The sequence below is a fragment of the Amblyomma americanum genome, chromosome 1 (assembly GCF_052857255.1).
Source record: "Amblyomma americanum isolate KBUSLIRL-KWMA chromosome 1, ASM5285725v1, whole genome shotgun sequence".
Lineage (NCBI taxonomy): Eukaryota > Metazoa > Arthropoda > Arachnida > Ixodida > Ixodidae > Amblyomma > Amblyomma americanum.
In genome coordinates this window covers 399,596,800-399,612,338 of record NC_135497.1, presented here as the reverse complement: position 1 = coordinate 399,612,338, position 15,539 = coordinate 399,596,800, and the positions used below count along the sequence as shown (strand labels likewise).

The 15,539-nt window shown below is 43.4% G+C and overlaps 1 protein-coding gene across 1 annotated transcript in view; it reads right to left on the bottom strand.

Moving 5' to 3' along the window:
* Positions 1-5,093: 5,093 nt before the first annotated feature.
* LOC144115740 (uncharacterized) overlaps positions 5,094-15,539 on the bottom strand; it is a 48,346-nt gene continuing 37,900 nt past the window's right edge. The window contains exon 5 of the mRNA XM_077650231.1: positions 5,094-13,100. Coding sequence (XP_077506357.1) covers positions 12,933-13,100 — 168 coding nt within the window. The 3' untranslated portion in view covers positions 5,094-12,932. The remainder of the gene's footprint in view (positions 13,101-15,539) is intronic.

Sequence of the window (15,539 nt, the reverse complement as noted above, 5' to 3'; positions counted from 1 at the left end):
CCCTGCCATAAATGGTCCGCGCGCGCTGGCCCGCCGACGCGGCGGCGAGAGAAAACGAATGCGGTACTTTTCCCGTTCCAGTGACTTTAGAGCAACCTAGGAACACTAGAGCAACCCAGACGGCAGCGCTAGCTAGCGAGCTCAAAGAATAAAAAATTGACGAAATTTTTAGTTTTGAAAACGCAAAAAATATCTAATTTATGTTATTTAATGGTTAATTTTGCGTTACAGTGCACTTAACCGTAGAGGAGGCTATGACTTAAGACATCTTCACTGCTAAAAAAGGACTTGAACGCTTTTCAGGAGCCGCATCGACACACGTGATTGCGCTTCTCGCTTTGCTGTTTTTTCTTCGTTTGCTCTTCATGGCAATTACACACTTCGTTCTAACGTCTTGCGGTTCGTCGCTCATGATTACGGCAGCACGCTAACCAGGCACAACCTAATTTCTTTGAAATACGCACAAGGACATAAGCAACACTCTAACGAGGAGCCGAACGGAACAGTGCGCCTACCGTGATCGGAGCGGGAACGATGAAAAAAAAAAAGAAACTTTTGTTTCAAAATATCCGTTTCTCACCGTCAGAACGCTCGTTTATTATCGTGATAGCTACTTTTGCAAACATACACGAAAGCACACTTATCCTCTTAGCTGAAGTGCTTTAATTTCATAATGCTACTAGCGCCGCTTCACACACAGCGGTGACTTTTGGCATTCACGGAGGCCGCGTTCTACCTCCTTTGGATTTGCCGTGGAGCAGCGCCGCTGCTCCTTTTCGGTTTTCCTCCTTTAGTGCAATAAGACAACTTTACGGCAAAGGCCGTGAAGAAGTCCCGTGTGACAGGGGTATAAGACAAACACGCCCCTCAAACAGTGCTGGGAATTGTTTCGTCCAGCTTGACGTCTGCGAGCTGCACACTGTGCGTCACGCAGACGTGCGCTGTCACTGAACGAAGTTTTCGTCTGCGAGGTGACTGTTGTATTTTTTTTTTTCAGCTTGTGAGAGAGGGAAAGTAAAGCACAACTGGATCAGCTCAGACTTGGCGGCGGCGCACTGCACACAATGTAGCGAACGTTGCGTTAATTGTGAAGGGTCCTGCAGCCACCGGTTAGACACATGTCAGCCGAGGGATGCGCGAGCTGCATGACTGTGAAGCATGGACGGCTAGGTCATCGACAAACTGGGCACACTTCACTGTTGAAGTATGACTGTGGAAGTATGAGTGAACTCAGAAGTGCAATGAAGCCGCGTTACCGAACTGCAGTGCAGTGTATGCAACAAGGATAGCTTTATTCAAAAACATGGGCGCAGTGATACATTTAACTGCATGAGAAAAAAATGCAGTATTGAAGACATAAGAACACCTTCGCACATCAGGCTATAATGAGAGCGTATATACATGCATGTGTGCAGTAGAAATGGAAGAAAACGCGGCTAAAGTAGATATTGTTCATTATTTTAAACTTAACATAATATACATAATCTTTGCTTCCTTTCAGTGTACAGTCAATAGTAGGCAAGAAAAAGGCCATTTTAAATCGGCTTGAGCCCCCAAAACTCCACAACTGCACCTTCAAAGGGGGAAGGAACAAACGTTTTGCATTTTTTCATACATTGGTAAATATAGATAACTACGTAATAATCAACTAGGTACCCGGTAAACAGACTATGATTGTGGTCACGAAGACATACATAAACTGCAATACAAGTTTGTTCAGTCGCTCGCATTCCGGCTCATCGGGAAGGCTAGTATATGGTCAAGAGGCACAGGCTAATAAAACCGCAAAGAAATCATTGCAGCTCTTTGTACATGTTACGTGAGTACTAAATTTACTTGTTTACTTTTTAGTAAATTAAATTTACTAAATTTAAAGCTATTCCGCTTTAATTTTCCTGCTTCACAAGCTCAAAGAAAGCACACTACAATCACTTCGCCAGTGATGTTTCCAAGGGTAGGCGAGGGGTGGCGGCCGCCACACCACAAATTTGCTTGACCACATTGCAAATTTGCGTTTCAGGAGGAATTATGTAATTGGAAGAAAAGGAGCACATGTACAACCCTCACTTACCATGTGACACCACTTTTATGATTATGATGTGGCCTTTATGATTAAAAAGAAGGGGATCACATGCATTAGTGATATAGCTGTAGCTCTGCAACATAATGAGTTTGCTATCTTGAAACGTTTTTATGAAGACCTGTGCCACCAAGAATTCTCTTCCTTGCCCGCGTCCGAGTCCCAAACCTGGGTGGGGCTGTCGTGGCCTTTATTATTATGTTTGTTTTTTATTTTTGTTTTGCTTTTACGTTTAAGGTTTTGACTGCTTTTGCTACGATTGAGTGACACTGCTGTTGCTAAGATTTTGTTTGGTATATCTTTCTATTACAACCTAGTGCTTTGTGCAATCTTTACCTAAGCTAGGGCTGTAAGCGCATTGTAGATAAGCCTTCTGCGTTTTTTTTAATCTTGTAATTTGCATATTACTTGTTACTGGGTTGCGGGCGATAGAGCGGTGGCACATGGTAAATGAAGGTTATAAATGTGCCCCTTTTCTTCCAGTAAACAGTTAGTGGTGTGAGCATGTGTCGTCTTTTCCTTCCTTGTGTTGTCTGCTTGCGACGCAGTTTTTTCAGTCATGCACCAACTCACCCCACAAGCCGTCAATCTAAAGTGACAGCGCAGCACGTCTGCGTGACGCACTCTGTGCAGCTTGCAGACGTCAAGCTGAACGAAACAATTCTCAGCACTGTTTGAAGGGCGTCTTTGACTTACTCGTCTGCTAACAGTACAGATCGGAGCTTGGAAAGTAACGTCGGGTGTGCTCTAAACGCGCATTCAAAATTAGTGCTGCGTGGCACGGAGATTCTGGCCGTTATATTTTGACAAGGTGAAGTCCACGGCAGCAGCAAGACGGCGCTGCACAAACTTCAGTTTCGGTTGGGTTTTTTTTTTTTTTGCTACTACGGCTTATTTGCACGAAAACAAACTGCAATTTAAAATAAAATAAAAATTACTCGTTAAGCAGGAATCGAACGCTAGTCTTCCACGTGTGAAGCGAGTTCACTAACCACTACGCTACGAAGCGCGCGGGTTCTGCCGCCCCTAAAAAGGCACCTAGGGAAGGATAACGTTCACAGCGATCCTAGCGGAAATTACCCTGCTTTTGCCTCACTTTTCGGCTTTCGTTTGGCACACACTCAGTTCACTCTAACATCAGCTTAGCTCGTCGAGGGGTTCGTTTACCCTGTACCGTCATTTTCATTGCAAACTAAGCGACCGTCATGCTAGGAAAAACTTTGTTTTTAGCCGAAACAAACGCGATAACCTTATAATTGTGCTCGTCGGGGGTGCTCGGTGCATGTGTTGAAGGCTCCAACATTGGCGGCAGACTAAACGCCATGCATGTTGTCTTCTGTATACACATGTGACCATTACATTGTTAAAGGCCACTCTACGCTTGTAACGAAGCAAGGGCTATAACGAAGAAATCGCAATGCCCTCTTGACTCCGTTATAACGAGGTTCAACTGCAGTATCAAGTGTAAACATTGAAAGTGGCGAAGAAGGGACTGCAAGCTCATTTCCGGAGACAGTTCAGTTTTATTCCAAGGCAAGTGTGGTTCGTACATAAAATGTAGAATGGGTTACTGAACATTACACGTAAAGGCATTTGGTTTATGGGGGTTTAACGTCCCAAAGCAACTCAGGCTATGAGAGACGCCGTAGTGAAGGGCTCCAGGAATTTTGACCACCTGGGGTTCTTTAACGTGCACTGACATCGCACAGTACACGGGCCTCTAGAATTTCGCCTCCATCGAAATTCGAACGCAGCGGCTGCGTCTTTCGGGCCAGCAGCCGAGCGCCATAACCACTCAGCCACCGCGGCGGCGCGTAAAGGCATTTGACCAAGGACTATGTTGTTTGGTGAGTACAAAGAATGCGAAACAGTTCAGGAGGACACAGGCACTATGACATACGGATGCCTTAAAAATGCAGATTTGACAAGGCATGCTTTCTGTGGAACCCAAACGAGTCAGTAAGACATACTGGTATTCAGTAAAAAAGTGAAAGGTACAACTGATAGCCAGGCAAGTCATCAAAGACACTAATGAAGATGAATGTGTGCGACACTGCCTAGCCCTGGCCAACAAATTTTCCAACCAGCACTATGTACAAATGAGAGAACCTGCATAAAAAAAGTTCACAACATTACTGACAAATACAATAATGACAGTGCACAGTTAACAATCTTACTATAACCCTCAGTAAACCTAGATATGAAAACGGCACCTTGAAAATTTCCGAACATTTTGAGCACCACCTCGGTTCGCACGTAAGGAGCAAGACATGCGACAGGGTCAGTGGTGCAGCTAGCAACAGACTTCTTGAGGCAGCTTTTGTGGCAGCAATTTCGGGTTTTTGTAGCAGGAAAAATGATATTTTATAGCAGATGCTCATTGTTTAAAATGATTAAGAAAATTTAGGATTCTAGAGTAGGCAAATTCATACGTTCATTATGGTCACTGTCACGCAATACCCTGAACTCAAATGCAGTCTTCACAGCTCTTACTTCCTCAAAAAGCCCAGGATGTCCAAATATAAAAAGGTTTTGCTGAAAACTGTATTATTACAGATTGCGCAAGCAAAAACTATGAAAATGCAAAAATGATTATATCCTTAAAGCTAAGAGCTGCAGGCATTATTCCCTGCCTATTTTCAACAAGACACCGCAACTGCAAGCAATGCAACTGCTAGAATGACGTTTGACATAGCCATCAAAGGTGCACGGAGCAGCACATTTCTAACGATATGTAACGACACAATACAGAAGAGAAGTGGCAGCTCAGTCTAGAATGCAACGCCTGGAGACGAGCAACAGCAGTGGATATGCTGCTCCACACACTGCATTCTCAGTGAGACATAGCTAGTGTAGCGCTTCACTTACGCCATGCTGTACGTAACCTCTGCGAAGGGCATGCACTCACATTTGCAGGTAAACTGGTGATTTGGAAACATACTATGTGGGGTGAAAGACATCGCAATCACAGGAGTGCATGCGTACCAGCTGCAGCTTCGCCTGCCCCACTATATTCTGCAAGCCTCGTCTCCTAGACAATTAAAAACGACAGTAGCACAGGTGCTAGTTGGCTTTCTTCACTGGAGTGTTCAGTGCTAGTCGGCGACTGGCTCTCGGGACGACACAATGACCAGTGATATTCCATGCTGTAAATGAGAATTCCCTCAAATAAACAAAAAAATCCCCATTTCAGGCACTTTTTCCCTGCAGCAGCTTGAAAACTACATAAGTTTGAAAAAAAATGACACAATTTTGGTTTTTTAAAGTTTCTTGAAACTAAAAATTCTGTTCTTGACAATTTTTACACCTCAAATTCCTTGAAAATGAAAAAAATTCCCCCAATGAAAACATCACTGGCATGACATGGCACATGCCCCTGCATTTTGTTTTCCGATCCGTGAGAGCTATTTTTACCAAACTTTTTTTGCCATTCTTTTTCCCCCTCCTCCTTTCTTTCATTATGTCCGCCTTATGCAAACAAGTATTCTGTCTCCCTGCAATATGCCTTGGGGTGCAGCAGGAATTTTAAATAAATGAGAAAACCGCAAGCTCATTTATGTGACAAAGCATACCAAGCCAGTGGCTGCCATTAAGAAACACCAGAATGTTAAACTGAGTTCAGGGGAGCAGGAAAATTTTCAAATCTTTGTTTAAATACTTTGAATGGCAGAAATGTGCTCTGAACTGAATAGCAAATACTCCCTAGAAACTATATGAAATTTTGGAACATACATAGCAGCCACACCAAATTTTGCAGCACTACTGCTTTGAGAGTCTATTTAGAATAATACAGCTAACACTGGGTTAAGCTTGACCAAGGTCATACATACGCTGCAGACCTTGTGCAGTGAAGGCTGTCAATGTGAAAGCAACTGCAGCCGAAGAAAAATGGCTAAGCATTTCACTGCATACAATGCAATGTCAATCCTTAATGGCCAACTATTGAGAGCCCGCATCAAGAGGAACCAAGGTGTCCTTCCATATAAATGCCATCCTAGATTGGCTACTAGCTCTATTTTTGTAATTTTCTCCATTAACCATGCAAAGATGTTTATTTCATGGAAGCAATGCAGTCTTGTAACAGCATGAGAGGTGATACGTTGGAACAAAAACGAGTGATCATGCGTTCTAGTGCCCGTAATAAGATGTGGAGGTGAGCTGGTGATCAGTCATTTGCAGTTTTGCTTCTGACAAATTAACAGAGCAAGAAAGCAGCAACCAAATTAAATGATTAAATCTTGCTTTAACGAAATTATTTTACAAAATTCATCACTTGGTAAAAAAAAAAAAAAAACTGAGGACCATCCACTTTAGAAATCACAAAGCATGCCATACAATATGTGCAAACTGTAATGTCATACTGAAAGTGTATGCTCACATATAGGTAATCATAAGAATAAAACAAAAAGCCGCGGTACATTCTGGTGAGCTGCTGCTTCCCAGTGCACTATGAGAATGACACATACTCGAATGGGGAACAAGGACGAGGTCTTGTAACAGCATGACAGGTGATAAGTTGCAATAAAAAAAAAAGTGATCATGTGTTCTGTTGTGGTCAGAATATATGAATAAAGAATTTGTACTTGCTATATTTTCTGAAATCAATGTGCATGCAAACCGAGACACTTTTCAGGCACCTCTTTTGAATGTAATTCCCCACAACAAGCACTGCAGTGTGGGGCTCATTGCCTTGATCCATACACAAAGCATAGCTTCAGGCCCCTAATGAAGTACATACTTAACTGCACTTGTCAAGAGCAGGGGCTCTCAAACAGGGTTCTGCATTGTGCTTCTTGGGGGCACCCATATCCATGCGTGCCTCAACCCTCCCCTTTCCTTTAAACACTATTTTGAGACTAATCACACAGTAACTGCTTGTAGAAGTCACTCTTTTTGCTTGCATGCACATTGGGCTAGGACGGATGGAGGCAAAAACACACTGGGTCCGTCGGCACCTTCTGAAAGCCACAGGAGTTCCCTGAGGCTAAAAAGCCACAACCCCTAGTCTGGAGTGATCAAACAGTTCTCTCCACACTGTGCACAGAGAACATCAAAGCTCGTATGTGCCATGCATTTCACACACTGCCACTCGTGACCCAACAAACCACGCAGGCTGGTGTTTACTTGCACAAAAGCTGCCCACATCACCAGCCTGCAGGGCTGTTCCTTTAGCTTAGCTAAGACTTTACTGAAAATCCTTTGCTTTGTGTTGCACAATATATTGTAACTGTGCACACCCATCCAAATGACAGGGCACTGAGGGCCCCAATTTGGCTTCACAATTAAGAGACATCAGCCTATCAAGCACCCTTCTAAGTTTTGCCAACTTGCAAGGCAATCTCGATACAGCAAAAATTTTTTGTTCTAATTAGGCAAAGCTGCCTTTCTTATAGTGCATCCCAATTGGTGATCCGGAGCAAGTCTTCTGGCTCTGCAAACAAGGAGGCGTATTTCAATCAGCAATTTAGATCCTGCGTTCTTGTTAGATATCCACACGCTGCGATCGATGTGTGAATTCAGGGTGATGCTCCGGATCACTGACTGGAACACATCATCAGCCTGTTATTCAGCCTGGCTTGTTGGAAATATGTAGCCAGTTCTACTGCAGGACATGACAATGCCAAGCTGCAGAGCTTAGCTACTCTTGTTTGAGCTTGATTCTGCAACCTAAACGAAATAATTTACACTGGCTATATGAAAAGTATGAGTTGTGCACGAAATTTTACTCTCAATGCTTTTATTTCAGCACCACAGTGGGCATTGTAGCAGCTCAAACTTGCCTCTAAATTAGACTACTTGCACACTTAAACACACCAAACAGCAAAATATGCAAAGTAATATAGCTTGACAACACTGAAACTGAGATCAAATAACCCTCCCACAGTCTATTTCACCCACACAGAGTACAAGAGTTGCAAAGCTCAGCATCCCTCAACATGTCTCTCCAACCGACTTGAAACACCTCATCCTAGCATCACTAGTGCTAACCACAGAAGCATAAGAAAAAAAAAGTAACAGTAAACGGTACCTTGTGACAATGAAAATCTTAACAATGGCTTTGAGCAAGTGCAACACATGGGAACACATTGTCATCCCCTGCAAAAGTGTACAAATCTTTCAAATGGCCTCCAGTCTGGCCAAAAAAATATGCCCATCTTTGGGCACGTATGTGTTGGCAGTACAGGCAAAAAAACAGCATGTGACAACACAACATAAACACCTATTGCATACTTCTTGCGAAATGATAGTCAGGAAGCAGGACAACCACGAGATGTAGCGTGACAATGAAGCAGTGCATTAAAACTTAAAAAAAAAAAGCCCTATAGTGAGAAAGCTAGTAAGAACACAGTGCCTATTGCATGCGGCATCCAAATGGTACACTGCTGCCTGCAATAGGTATCGCTCATCTAGCTGACAGAATATGCTAAAATCAAGTCAAACTGACACAGTTTACAATTACAGCACAACAAAATTCAATGAAAAAGAGATGGCACCACTAAATGTATACACTGTACTTATGTATATTGATATGACCAATGCCATTTCATCATCAGCTTTTCTTTTTCTGTACCCAACACAAAACCCATCACCTGCCCTGCATAAAATTTTGTTCAGTGTGGAATAACAAAGTACACTAAGCTCCTTTCATTTGCAATCCCAGTTAATTTACTTCAAAGAATGCAGTTCACTCCCAAAATGCAGGCAACACAGGTCCATGTTAAGAGAGCCTTACTCCAGGGGCAGACTTAAAAACCAGATGAAATGAAAATTTCATTCGGCTACAATGCCTCTTGTGCTGGATATGTCATAAAAGTAATTGTGACAAAGTTCCAAACCTGTTAAATAACTAACACTTTTGCTATAAGCGTTCAAAGAGCTTTGTAGCAAATGACTCGTGCTTCTGATGGCATGTTGTGCGGTTAGGCAACTCACCGGATATGATGCAGGTACAGGAAACCGAGAGCCCTGCTCAAGCCAGGCCCATTGGGAGTGCATGGATAACAGACCGCATGAAGTGAAAGGCTGGAGGCTAATATAAGGCTTGGTGGTTCTGGGTAGGTACTGCGGCAATGTTTTCGAAATTTCAGGCATGCCTACCATGCTGAAATGCTCTGCAGATATTGCGGCCACAAATGCACACACTGCATATGTTTGTTTCCAAAGTACAGCAGCAAACAGCGAGCATTGAGTGGCATATGGTGATCTCTTCTCATGTGGTGTTCTGGCGGGGTCTTTGCCTCACTGGGTCAGAATGAATTGAAATTTGACACTGTCTCTGGTGATTCCGGCAGGAAAAGTTTTCGCAAACGCTGTACTAGCAGCTACATCTCCTCGGTGACAGGAGGATAAAAGACACTGCGCAACGAAAAGTGGTCTCTGTTCACAGGCATTCATTCACAGTGCTGCAAATTCATGCGACCGGTGTTCACACTGCTCCAGTACAGGCTTGCTATTAGGCATGTGCGAATGTTCAATTATTTTGAACACAGTAAAACCCCGTTGATACTTTTAAAAAAATTAAGGGAAAAACCTATTACCGGGAAAATACGTATGATCCAAACCGTCTAATTTCGAGAAATGTAGCTACTGAATGAGGTACAAAGTAATTTATGGACAATTTCACTTCATAAAAATGTCGATTAGCATTTCTAATCATAAGATCTCAACAAATTCTTTTCTAGTGCTAGCACAATTCAGTCCACCGTGGTGGCCATTTGTCACAGCGTTTCTTGTTTTTAACAGCGTTCCCGAGACCCGGCCCACTCATACGTAAGCACATTGCTGTAGTTTGTAGATGCTTCGCCTTTTTGCCTATATGCACCCCAAAGAAACCTCAGCGTTTCCCCTCTTCATGTTGCTTCCCTGCAAAAACTGCTGTCCCGATGCTATGATGCAGTTTTTATTTTTGTTGGTGGTGGTAGAGATGACGGTGCTTCGCCTCCTTGCATCTAGACATTGCAGAGAAGCCACCATAGCAGGTGACTGCTGCTGCATTTCAACTCTTCACGTCGCATGCCCTCACGTTTGACCAACTTTTGTTTGCACATGTGCAATTGGTTCATAAATGTATTATACGAAAATTTCAGTTCAAAATTTTAAGCACAGTAGCCGGGAAATCGTATTATCCGGAAATGTATAAACCGGGAGAAATGTAGTGAAATTCTATAGGACATTTTTTATGTCCGCGACTTTGATCATACGAACCGGGAACGTATCAACAAGGTTTTACTGCATTTGGTCGAATAGTGAAGTATTCGATATTTGATTTGATCCGAATGCTTGGTAATGTTTGGTAATTCGTAATTTTGAAGTATCTGTCACAAGCAAATAACGTTTATGGAACTCTTGGCGTGGTTTCGGTTGCGGTGCCTCCTCTGGGATGTCGCCGCGTCATGCGTGCAACCAAAGCCCCGAATCCGCGCTGCGTGCCTGCGCTCCCACGTGTATGCTGGGACCAGTCTGTGCATGCTCGTGGCAACAGACGCCATGCATCAAAAGAAAGATTTGGCACAGCGCGGTCCGCTTCTATGCACCGCCAGTGCACGCGTAGGTTGGTCCCAATGGGGCAGACGTGTAAACACTTGGCCGGCGGCTGCTGCCTTCCTCAGGGAGAACTGAGCATGTGCAGTGGCTCCCCACGGAAGCAGATCACGCTATGCTAAATCTCTGTAATCGGAAGATGTGCGGCTTCCTTGACTTCCGCGGAACAAGTCTGAGCTGACTGCAGCTGCTGCAGCCGCGCTTCTCCGCATGAAACTCGCTAAACAAGCGCGATGGCATGAGCATGAAGGGGAGCTAGCATGCGACACATGAAGATAGGCATCCATTTCCGACGCCTGATGTGAAGTACCACTGGGCACGCGGAGCACATGCCTAGCGGGTGTCATGGAATCGCCGTTTAAGGAGCGACGCTTCTCTTTGAGCTATTTTCTTTACTTTCAGTCCAATCCTAATGAAACTGGATCACCTTGCTCAGTTTTTTATACCGATTCCAAATCTAAAATTATTTATTTTCCATAACTTAGTTAGTTCCTGAGATAATTATTGTAATCAGCCAATCAGTAGTATGTCGCTGCAAAAAAAAAGGCTCAATAAAGAATAATTTTTAATCCATGGCTACATAATATGGTGAATAAAGAGTGCAATAATCAAAGCAGTGTTTCCATTACACCTTCATAAGTCATTTTACAGCACTTGGAGTAGGAACATTCAAGGTATGAATATCATGCATTGATAAACTTTGCAAAATTACAAATTTTTTAAGCGTGATTGAACAACTGTACTTCGATTATTGCACATATTGTACCCTCATCTTCACATAGCAAACAATATGACATCTCTGTCTGTCCTAGATGCTGAGATATTGACATACTAAGACAGCCAGGTGTCCAAAATTTTCATGCCATTAAACTGTCCGCTCCAGCACAGTTCACACAATGACCTGAATGTAATATGTCGGTCAAAATAATGAATTCCTGAAGGAAAAAATTGGTAGAGTTGGAGAATAATAGCTGTCGATTCCAGACATGTAATTTTTGGAAACAGATTTTTGGGTCATTTTTTGTTTTTGGCCCCAAAGACCAGCGTCCCACCTTAAAAGCAACAGCTGCGCAACGACGGAATCACGGTTAAGATTTGCTACTGGGGGCCCTGCATATAGATCTCACACCCCACATATACGTCAGCACCGCATGTAGGTTGGCTCCCCCAATCTCCAATTGCCATTTTTGTAGAAAGTTCACATAACTTCAGTGAGTGTGACAAAGCTTCAATGAATTCTCCTTTTTTTATGTAATGGCTTTATGTGCTCAAAAAATACATGATTATGAAAATGCTTATTGTGCCATTCAACCTTTTTTGTGTGCCAGAAGTATTCAATATAGTCGCTTCGAAGTTATTTGAAGAAAATTGCTATTCACTTCGAACAAAAAAACAAAAACACTATTCACATATGCCTAGAAAAAAAGGATAAACACTGTGAGGTGAAATAAAGAAAACCAAAAATGAAACACAAAGTGCACATAAAGAAAGATGACAGATCATGCAGTGCTCTTTTGTCAACTGATTCATCACTGGAAGGAAACTTGAACAAGTCTTTATGCAACTTCATGCAAAAAACAAGTATTAATGCAAAAGGGACCCACAACTGACCATAGCATTCTTTTTTTTGGCGCAACGAAAACTTGGTGTGCGAAGGAGCTAGGCTGAAACAGTACATTAGATGTACTGTAAAATATTCTTCAGAAGGAATTTTTGATCAGTTGATATAATCATTATGTACCCCTGATGCTAGAAACAGTGATAAGCAATCACAATGTTAACTGCATGCCAGCAAGTGAAAAACTGGAAACAAATGTGGCCCCAACTTAAAAAAATAATCTGTAGTTGAACAGTATGACTGTCACCTTAGTACACACCTTCAGGGCACCTCAGGGCTCTTTTATTTCTTCAATGCTATTGTAAGACCAGTTGATTTGCAGATTTGAAAGGCAGTACGACTTGCAAACGCAATTTTCTTTTCATAAGAACATGCACCAGGAATAGTGTAAACACAAATAAAATTCAGCACGAACACTATGACAAAAGTGAAAATGATGAATTTAACAAAACCCAGGTCATGTATCTGATAAGGTCGTGCGGTGGGAGACACTGGTAGTACCAAAGCTCCGCTGCCTCATTTAGTTTCATGCGATTTTTCTGTGCTTAAATAAAATCGGAACTCTGTCTTCACTTTATTTTTATCATATTATGCCAGAACATGCTTTGATGAGTTGTCAGCCCCTTTACCAACTGCTTCCTCATGTTCGCATTAAAAGTGCCCTCACGGTTATAATGCAACCAGCAGCAATGTTCAGAGGTTGTCTGTGATTGAGTTGAGCTCGACAGGGTGCTCCATCGACTCCTGTAGCTCCAGCAGCTGCAGCAAGTGCTTCTCCATGATGGGCTGCTTCTTGCTGATCACCGTCTGGATTATCTGCTCTGTGTCTCGGTCCAGCTGAAGCTTCTCTCCGTCAAGGATCTGCACAAAGAATTAAATGTGTGACTGCTCCATGATGTGGCAGCTCAGATATGAAATGGAAGCTTTGCACAACAGAGGCACAAGTATCTTAAGCTTTGAAGGGATTTCAGAAAAAGCGAGTTCTGGGGGGCTGAAACAGAATCAAGGCTTTACAGTTCGGCATGCATAAAATAATAAGAACTGTCAAAAAGCATCTACATTTACAAAACCTGTGAGCAGCGCACTTAGGAGGGGACCAAAAATTGTGCAAACAGTTGAAGACCAACTTGAACGAAATCTCACATGGTCTGAAAAAACCACTCCAAGCTGGTACAACTACAGAAAGTTCTCAGTGCAAGTACTGCGCTTGTAATGCAGTAGCCGACCGATTATTTGGACTTGAGCGATATTTCGGACCTTGCTGAGGAACCGTCGTGCACTTCATGGGAACATGCACATTTTCCCGACCGATATTTCATAAAAAATACAGCAGAGCCACTCTATAGGAACTCGGACCAGTAAAGTAGCTTGGATCAGCAAAAATATTTACAATATCACGGTCTTTACTATTAAATTGTTGGTGATGGCATGACTCAGACTATGCCCTCTACCTGGTTACTAAGCCCGAAGTGTTGGTTTATAAAAGAAACACTCAGGAATGCCTTACCTCCTGCTCTTATTGTCCCTTTATGCAATAATTATTTATTTTAAGTTATCGCATGTTCTCATGTTTATGACATCATTTATGGTTTGGTTTATGGAGGTTTAATGTCCCAAAGTGACTCAAGATATGAGGGACGGCGTAGTGAAGGGCTCCGGAAATTTCGATTACCTGGGGTTTTTTTCATGTGCACTGACATCGCACAGTACATGGGCCTCTAGAGTTTTGTCTCCGTTAAAATGTGACCACCGTGGCCAAGATCGAGCCCGCGTCTTTCGGGTCAGTAGCCTAGCAACATAACCACTAAGCCACCTCGGCGGCTACAACATCGTTTAAGTCTTGTGGAAGTACCGCATTTACTCGAATACAGCATGGCCACAAAAATAAAGCTAGTTTGATTCCATTTGAAAGCCAAAGCTTTCCATAATGACAACGTCGTCTTCTGTGGCTTCAGCGTCATTTAAGAGCTAGTAGCTGAGCGCGCTACAAAGTCAAGCGCGGCCATGCCTCCACTTCTTGCCGCTGCTTCCCCATGCTTCGCGCTGCCGGGCTACGAATGCACGCCCTTTTCTTCCCTTTTCTACTCCTCACTGCACTTTTACTGGCTTTCCTTTCTCAGCGAACCGCGCCGCCTTCTTTCTGCGTTCAACCGTGCACGCCGCGCGCTTTGCTTCACGGCCTCAAGGTATTCGAAAAGTTGGCTTCTCCTCGCTATTTCGAGCTTAGCGGTGAAGCCACCTCAAAGGACGCCGTTTTATCGTATTCGGTATTTATGTGCCTCGGGGTCCTAGATTTCGCGCGTGCCACACATCATCATTCCGCGGGAAGTACATCGCCATGGCCAGATGCTTACTATAGCAGTTTCTTCAAAACTTTACTATAAATGAAAAAAAAATGTATAGTAGTCTATGGAAGGCGAAATGGGACTGCAGTTTCACTTTACTATACAGTAGCTGACGGGTAATTCGGACTCCAATAATTCGGACTTGTAGGACATTTCGGACCGCAATGAGGCACCGGAAGTCACCCCATAAAGCGCATACATATTGGTGACGGATATTTCGAACTTCCCAAGTCCAAAAGTTCGATTTTTCAGACTAATTTCAGTCGCCTGCGGACCAATTTCAGCCATCTTATCGGCTTTCCGCCGGCGCGAAAGTACTTCTAGTATAGTGCCAAGAATGTAGTTTTGCAGGATATTCTAGGCACTATACTTCTAGCCACTGTAGCAAAAGGCACCATCTAGGATTGAGATGGATTTACTTTGCAGTTGGATTGGCTTGACATACTTTCGGTACCTCATTTTAGCCAGTAGAGGTCCCTGCGATCCCTGACACTTCGAGGTGGCAGTCAGATTGTCATCGCCGTCAATTTGCTTTTGTCCTTGCTTTTGTCGCTGAAAATTGAAAATTGGTTTTTGGGGAAAGGAAATGGCCCAGTATCTGTCTCATATCTTGGAGGACCACGCATTGAGGGAAGGGATAAAGGAGGGACTGAGAGAAGAAAGGAAGAAAGAGGTGCCGTAGTGGAGGGTTCCCGAATAATTCGTCTCCATCCAAACGCTGCCGCCGCGGTTGGGTTTGAACGGGAACACCAGATCAGTAGCCGAGCGCCCTACCCACTGAGCCACCGCCATTAGCCATTTCGTCACTTGCATTTCTTCGACCGAGTGGCGCTCCGTGTTCACGAAGTTACATCCGTTCGCCGTTTTGTAATTGCGTCCAGCGGTTCCACCGCTTTGGATGCAAACTGCCTTGTCTGCATGTGTTTGACGAGCAGTGTGGTGTACACTCTGGTTG